Consider the following 8,659-nt stretch of genomic DNA (forward strand, 5'->3'; position numbering starts at 1 on the left):
AAAAAAAAAAAAGAAATGTCGGTTGATTTGCGATAAGTTTTTTGTTTTGTTGTTCGTTACAATTCGTAATGTGATAAAAGAAAACCGTTTATTTTAAAAAATAATAATAATAATTTCATCCTCGTCGTCGTCATCACCTCATTTCGACCCCCCATCATCGTCCCTCCCTCCTACTCCATCGTTTTATTTTTTAAAAATAAATGTTTTTGGTTTTGACATTCTCAACAAAATAAGATCAACAAAAAAAAAAAAAAAACTTTTTTTCTAACAACAATAATTCATACGATGCGACGCCATATTTGTTTTTTTATTATTTCTTTCCTTTTTGAATTGGTTAATTTACGAGTCATCAAGTTTAATATGTCGGTTTTTGTAATAAATTTAACTATATGAGGACTCATAGAGTTAATCAGTTTTTAGATGTAACCTTTTTCATATTTAACCTCTTGTTTGTCACAAAAAGGTAACAAAAACATCGGGAGCGAGATAGAAAATAGATTTGCACCATGCTGCTCCTCCTAACCCCTCCACTCATATTACCCTTTCTCTCTCTTCCCATTTTTATACTATTTCACTTTTCAAATGTTACGTCTGTCCGACCTTTCACCTTATTTTCACGTGATATTTCCGCCCTTTTCCACACATTCCCCCTCTCAAACCAAAAACAAATTAAATATGAATATCGGTCGTTTGTCATCATACGACATCATCGGATTTAATTTCCATCGTTAAATTTTTCCTTTCCTTCCCTCCTCCTCCCTCCTCCTATTTTTTACACGAAAACGTGTGTGTGTGCACACACACACACACGTGCAAGAGAGAGAGAGAAAAAATATAAAGAAAAATAATACGTGACTGATATTGAAACGTAATTAAAATTATAAATGATAACGACCATGAGGATTTTTAATTACCAAAAAAAAAATTATCTTAAATATTTCGTCCATTAACAAAAAAAAATAGCAGACGACGGAAATATAATTCTAACAAACGTTTCCTCATTCGTTTTTGACTTCGGGCCGCGTGGAATTAAATAAAATAAATTTCCGTAATTATATTAATAATAATGATAATAATAAATACGATTACGATTATTACCTTCTTTTGTTTTAATTTATATAAATTTTATTATTATTATTATTATTAACTGTATATGCGTGTGTGTAATTTTCTAATCTTTTATTATTATTATTATTAAATTAAAATATCTTTAATTTCCTGTTTGTTGCTCTGACGTTAAAATTTCCACCTAAAGTGAAAACCATTTAGAAAAAAAATTTTTTTTTTTTTTCGTTTTGTTTTCCTAACGGTTTTTATTTTATAGTACGTGAACGACAGCAAAAAAATATTTTATAACGTTTTTTTATATAGTTTACTTTTGCGCTATTTCGACACTTTCGAATTCTTTTAATTAAAAAAAAAAAAACCGAACGCGAACGCGAACGGTCGTCGTCGAACGTATCGAAAACAAAAAAAAATTTTTTTCATATAATTTTCACGCTTGCGCGTGCGTGTCCGTTCGTGGCAGAGAATATATATATATATATATATATATATATATATATATATATATATATATATATATATATATATATATATATATATATATATATATCGTTATCACATGCTATCTTTACGATTACATTATCAATTTTTATTTCGGTATGATGAGGAGAGGGGAGGGGGAAGGGGAAAAGGGAAAATTAATATTAAACTTTTGAAAATGTAAACCGACGTTTTACTTCCTGTGCGTATTTCAAACGCACACACACACATATGAAAATAAATAAATTTTAACTAAAAGTTCAACTTCCTTTTTTAAATAAGAAATTTATTTTAATAATTTTAATTAGTTACACGATTTTAATGTCGATCTTCGTCGTCATCGTCGTAATAACGACTCAATAAACGTGGAATTAGATTTTTTATTAATATTTTGAAAGCCATGTTTACTAAAAAATTTTTTCGTTTTGTTTTATCCAATCGAACAAACAAACAGAAAAAAATTATTAAATATTCACAACGAAATGATGAAAAATAAAAAAAATTGAAAATTTTCACCTACGTCATTTCCGGTCGCGAATCATCCGGTTTAATAAAAAAAATTTTTTTTTTTTTTTGGAGGAAAAAAAAAATTCGATAAAATTTTTAAAAATAAATTAATAATTATATTAAAAAACGATTCGGAATTTTTTTTCGGGGAGGAAACGGGAGGAGGAAGGTGTGGAAAACTTCTATTTACACTTTAAATTTTTTTTTCTGAACAAATTTTTATGTCATTGGTTAACGAAATTTTTTCTCAAATTTTTATAATATGATGAAAAAAATTTTCCATCGATTCGAATTTCCCCTTTTTTTTTAGTTTCTCTACTCCCTTCCCCCTCTCCTCCCCCTCTTAGAAAATTTCGTAATTTATTTAAAATTTAACTAAAATTTATGATTTTTTCATTTAAAAAAAAAAAAATTAATAAATATCCACACGCACGCACGCATTCACAAACGCAAACACGAAAGTAATAAATTAACGGTAATAAAATTAAAACCTCATTAAAATTTCTAATATTTCTATAAATTTCAAATATTATTATTATTTTTTTAACGGTTTTTATCCAAAAAATATAATCGGTATTCGTTAAAGAACCAAAACTAGAAAAAAAGGAAAAAAAAAAAAGGAAAACTTTTTTATCTCGACGCAACCTTTTTCTTTTGCCGACTCGACACTTTTTTTTCAAATTTTCTAAAAATGGCGCAAAGGAAAAAGAATTTTTCAAACTCGAAAAAAAAAAACTCCTGGACATAATTAAATGATAATTAAAACTTTATCAAAGGTATAAATTTAAAAATGACGTCATTAAAAGTTTTCATTAGTTTTGTCGGAAAATTCCAATAAGAGTGCGTACGTGGAATGGAGTGGAAAAAAAACAAACAAACCAGCAAACGATCCGCCCTTAAAATTTTTTATTTTTAATCAAGAAATATTTTAACGGTTATTGATGACGTCACATCAGAAAAAAAAAATTTATTTATTTTCAAAAATTAAAAACTAAAAAAAAATTAATAAATAAATAAATTTTCATTCGAATAATTTTTTTTTTTTGTTAAATTTAAATGTCAATAATACATTTTTGCCCATCAGTTACGTCATAATATTATACGTCATCGTTTTTATTACGAAATGGTGAAAAAACCCTAAAAACTATTATAGTAAAAGAACAAAGAAACAAAATTATAAATTAAATTTTAATAAATTTTTTGCGGTCTCATTTGATTGGTTAAAAATTTTGACCAATGAAAACGTTCCATTTTAATAAAAATACTTTTTTTACCATTAGTTGACCGTTTCTTTTTATGTTTATCAAACGGTTTAATAGGTTTTATTTATCGATTGATTGAAAACACGCGTAAAAAAAAAAATTCTTTTTTTTTAAATTTTTTGTAGGAAAATGAAGAGAGAGGAAGGAAGAGGGGGAGGGAAAGTAATATTTTCAATTACTTCCTCCTTCCCCTCCTTTTTTTTTAAAAAACTTAATTTTTAACCCCCAAAATAAAAATAAAAAATTTTTCCGATTAAAACTTTTTTTAGAATAAGTGGGTAGGGGTAGGAGGGAAGTGAAAGAAGGAGAGGGAGGAAAAGGAAGGGCGGAAATTGTATTTACAAAAGAAAGAGTAAAAAAAAAAAAATCAATAACTTTAAGAAATTTTCTTTTCTCATTTTCAATCAATCGGTCTCGTTTTTTTTTTTTTTTTTTTTGTTTCTTTCTTTAGGTTATTTTCTTTCGATTATTAATTTGTGTTATTTTATATTAATGTTGATAAAAAAAGAAAACTGGAGAAAATAAAGAAAATTGAAGAAGATGAAAAAGAAATAGAAGAAGAAGGAGGAAGTGGAGGAGAAATTTAAAAAAAAAAAAAAGAAATTGAAATTTTTTACTTTTTAAAAAGAAAAAAATTACTTTTAAAACAAATTATTATTATTATTATTATTATTATTATTATTACTTTTTATTTAAAAAATAAATAAATTATTCTGCGTAATAATTCAAATGATAAGATAATTCTGGAAAATTTTCAACATCTTTCAATTTTAATTCATCAATCGAATTTTTTTTTTCATCACTTCCAATCTTAAACGATTCGTTTTTAATTATTTTACCAAAACCGGAAACACTTTCCCCGTGTTCAATATTTTCATCTCCTTTTTTTTCTTCTTCTTTAACATTTTTTATAAATTTAATAATATTTTTGAAACCATTTTCTTTTTTTTTTGTCGATACGTTATTTGCCGGACTATTATTAGAATTTATTTCCGATTCTCATTTAAAAAAAAAAAAAAAAGAAAATTTTATTTATTTATTTTGCTCTGTCGTTGTTATAAATAATAATAATAATAATAATAATAATAATAATAATAATAATAATAATAAATTAAATTATATTATTATTTGATATTCCCTCTTCCCTTCTCTTCCCTCTCTTTCCACCTCAACAAACTTTTCATCAAATCCCAATAAAAACAAAAAAAAAAAAAAACGAAACAAAATTAAATTAAATTATAAACTTTTCATTTTATTATTATTATTTTTAATTACACGTCCCGACAGAATAATTTTTTTTTTTCCTGTTGGGAATATTACTCGTAACGTATAATAATTATCATTATCACTACAACTTCCCTCTTTTTTTTATTTATTTATTCTCTCCGTTTTGCGAATTAATTAATTGAATATTGTTTGTTAATAATAATAACAAAAAAACATTTATTACGTTGTTATTTTAAACAAATTTATATTAATAAAATTATTATTATTATTATTATTATCATTACTGTTATTACGAGAGAAAACAAGGAATATAAAAAATAAAAAAACTTACCGATCGTTTTACTCTGCGTCAATGCAAAAACTTTACTCTCCGATTTCACGTTCGAATTGTTCTGTCGTGGAAAAAGAAAACAAAAAAAAAAAAAAAAAAAAATTTTAAATAATTTCATCGCGTTCTGGGGGGTGGGGGTGGAGGGTGGGGAAGTGGGGGCGAAATCCCTGTCGCATACGTACTTTATTATAATTAAAATCTTTACGATTTGGATATAATGATTTAAATTTTTGTACGAAAGCGTTTCGATATTGTACGTTGCAAACGCAACGAAATATAAATATGAAAAGGCCCTGGAGTCCGTTTAATATAACAAAACAATAAGCACATTGATTGTAATGAGTAAATGCAAAACCAAAAAGCCAAGTTATGCCCAATAATGCGGCCAATGAAATCCAACCTTTTATCCACATCCTGTAAAAAAAAATAAAATCCAAAAAAAAAATATTAAAAAAATTTTTTCTCCTACTCCCTTATCCTCCCGCGTCCCCTTATACCCCTCCTCCCCTTCCTTTAATTTCGTTTTGTTTGTATTTTGAGAAAAACATGAAAAAAAATTTCTTTTTATATGTATATATTTATACCGAAAAACTAAGTAAATATTTGTTTATGAAAGAAAGCAACAAAAACATAATAACACAAATCGATAAAAAACAAAATCTTTATATTAAAAAAAAGGAACGAAAACCACGCATTAAAAATTAGAAATAATAATAATTATAATATCGTCATACTGATTATAATAGACTCGAACGGATTTCCTTCCACACCCTCCCAAAAAAAAAAAAAAAAAAAAAAAAATTAAAACACTAAAAAAAGTTTTAAAACAATATTGGCACACGATTTATTTAAAAAAAAAAAAAAAAAAAAAAAAAAAACACACTCGAAAAAACCCAACAATTAAGACCAACAACAACGAAAGAACTAATGGTAACATCAGTCTCAACACTAAACACGTGACGAATGGAAAAAAAAAAAATTTCCCCGTTGGCGGCAAACATCCGTTTCCAAATCGTAAATTTCCCCGCTTGACAAATAAAATGGCGTCGATTTTTAAATATTTCGCGGTTATTTTAACGAAATTATTATTATTATTTTTATTATTATTATTATTACCCACAATAGAAAAAAGGAAAAAAAGATTTTTTTTTGCACGTGGTATTGACACGTGTGAATTTGACATATTTAAAATTTAAAGTTTTTTTTTTTACAAGCAAATAGTTAAAGAGTAACGCGGTAACATGAGAATATAATAAGAATAATTTTTTCTTTTTTTTCCCCTCTCCTCCCCCATCGTTACCAAAATCTTATCGAATTTCTTTCTTTTTTTCTAGTTTCACAAAAATTTTTTATTTATTTTTCCAGGCATTGATAGGTTCAACCTTTTCTTACTCAAAAGGGGAAAGGGGAAGGGGGAGGGGGAGCAAACTCGAACAAACGCGAATTTGTTCTTTAAACAAAATAAATATATTTTAAATTCAATTCAACCGACTAATTAACAAACATATTTTATTTACACGTATGATAATTAAAATATAAAAAGACCCCATCATCAGATATGAATAATATAAACGATTAAGTTCTTTTTATTTCATTAAAAAAAAATTAATAGCACGAAAAGTTTTTCTCTTTTTTTTTTTTTTGTATTTTGTGTTCAGTAGGAAAATTATTATTAATTTTTCTTTTATTTTAAATAAATTTCGACCATTTTGTTTTTAATGACACAAACAAGGTCTTTTATTAAATATAAATAAACAAATAAATTAAAGTTAAAAAAAAAGGGTAGATTTTTCTTTTTATACAAACCTTTTGGCTCACTTCAATTAACCTTTTGTGATAAAATAATAATATACAATAAAAAAACCTTTCGAAGTAAAATTTTTTTTTAATTAAATTAAAAAAAATTTAATTTAATTTAATTTTTAATATTTCAAAATTTTAAATTTAAAAAAAAATGTAAGGTTTGTTTTAAATTTGACTTAAACACAATTTTTTGTTGTTGTTGTTTTTGTTATTTTTAGACACGTTAAAATTAAAACAGAAAATTTCTGGTTTTTATTTTTCTTTTTAAAACAAAACGATGATAAAAAAAACTTTTAAATAGAAAAGGATAAAATATATCTGTGAGAGAGAGAAAGAGATAGAAAAGTTACCAACATTAAAAAAAAAAAAAAAACTTACATGAAATTAGAAAAATTTGATTTTTCCGTTTTCAGTTTGCACTTGACGGCTAATTTAATGGCCATTACTAAAATGACAAAATTTATCTGGAAAAAAAAATAAAAAAGAAAATATATATTTTTTCTTTTCCTTATCATCAACCTTAAGCCTTATCCCCACCACCTCCACCACCCCCATTACCAGCACCATCATTTCTTCTCTTTTAATTCACATCATCACAAATATGTTTATTTTTCTTTCGTCCTCCCCAAAAAAAAAAATTTTTCTTTTTTTTCATATTTTCCCTTAAATATTTCGAAAAAAATCAAATATTGTTATTATTATTATTATTATCATCATCACTATCCCGCCATTATTAGCTTTTGAAACGGATTCGGGGGAAAAAAAAAACCTTTTAAACCTTTTTAAAAGGTTTATTTTCGCTCTGATAATTTTTTTTTTCAGCCTTCTCTCCCTCCCTCCCTCTTCCTCCCCTCTCTGGAAAAATGGAGAGTGTTTTCGAATGTTTGATTTTAATCTCTATCGTATTTTGATACGTTTGAGGACAACAATGGACGACGATGACGATGACGACGACGACGAGTATGACGACATAAATTATTATTTTTCATCCGTTATTAAAATTTTTTTCCAGTTCATTTATTTTAATCAAACCGTCAATTGTTAGAAACGATTGAATTATCATCATCATCATCATCATCATCATCATCATCGTTATCATCATTATTATCATCATTATTAGTTTTTTTTCCCAAATAAAAAAAAAAAAAAAAATGAGCAAATTCAAAGAATGACATTTAATCGATTCAAATTTAAATTCGTTAACCGCCAAAATTTTACCCGTTCAACAAAGTCATAGAGTAAGAAAACAAAAAAATAAATAAATTTACCGCCTTTTTTCTCCCTCATCCTGAAGAGAGAAAAAGAAAAAAAAACATTTCCTTTTAAAATTTCACTTAAAATTAAAAGGAAAAAAACATTTCGATGAATATATTTTCCCTTTTTTTTTTTTTTAACGACGGCGTAATAATAATAATAATAATAATAATTCGTAGGCCGAAGTAAAAAAAAAAAAAAGGGGGTTTTTCTTTTTTTATAGACTATAAAAACTATAACTTACCGACGTTAAAAGAAAAACTGGTCCATTAAAAGCCCAAACGTAATTTGGAGTTTTTAACCAGCATCTTAAAAAAAAAAAAACCATTATAATAAAATGATTTATGACGTCATTAACAAAATAAATATATATATATATAATTACAATTCGTCTTGACCGTATGGTTGTTCCCTTGATAAAAAACCAACTAATTCGGTAACTATAACTATTATAAATGGCATACCGTAACCGATCAATAAATAAATAAATTTAAATTCGATATAAGATTCGAAAACTAAAACCAACATCCGGTAAAGATGACATCCTTCGATGAACATCCAAGCAAAAGCAGCCATAAATGCATAATGTAACAAAATGGCGTAAACCGTACACCAAACCTGTAATATTATTTAATTTAAATAAACGATCACAACCATGCATCAAATTGCCTGGAAAATTTTAAATTCTTACGTCATTAATATAAAAAAATCTTTTATCCATGACTGTTAT

At 25.7% G+C, this 8,659-nt stretch overlaps 2 protein-coding genes across 2 annotated transcripts in view; both read right to left on the reverse strand.

Moving 5' to 3' along the window:
- Positions 1-4,783: 4,783 nt before the first annotated feature.
- Phum_PHUM363100 (uncharacterized protein) lies at positions 4,784-5,285 on the reverse strand (the record flags this gene model as incomplete). The annotated part of the gene is made up of 2 exons (XM_002428052.1): positions 4,784-4,933; positions 5,055-5,285. The coding sequence occupies 2 exons, from the start codon at positions 5,283-5,285 to the stop codon at positions 4,784-4,786; spliced, it is 381 nt and encodes a 126-aa protein (XP_002428097.1).
- A 2,654-nt stretch (positions 5,286-7,939) lies between these two features.
- The window catches only part of Phum_PHUM363110 (G-protein coupled receptor, putative), a gene marked incomplete at both ends in the record, with an annotated part of 1,580 nt that continues 860 nt past the window's right edge, over positions 7,940-8,659 (reverse strand). The window contains 3 exons of the mRNA XM_002428053.1: positions 7,940-7,963; positions 8,174-8,237; positions 8,315-8,547. Of these exons, the coding sequence (XP_002428098.1) occupies positions 7,940-7,963; positions 8,174-8,237; positions 8,315-8,547 (321 nt within the window). The remainder of the gene's footprint in view (positions 7,964-8,173; positions 8,238-8,314; positions 8,548-8,659) is intronic.

The sequence above is a fragment of the Pediculus humanus genome, genomic scaffold (genome assembly GCF_000006295.1).
Source record: "Pediculus humanus corporis 1103172107781 genomic scaffold, whole genome shotgun sequence".
Taxonomy (NCBI): Eukaryota; Metazoa; Arthropoda; class Insecta; order Psocodea; family Pediculidae; genus Pediculus; species Pediculus humanus.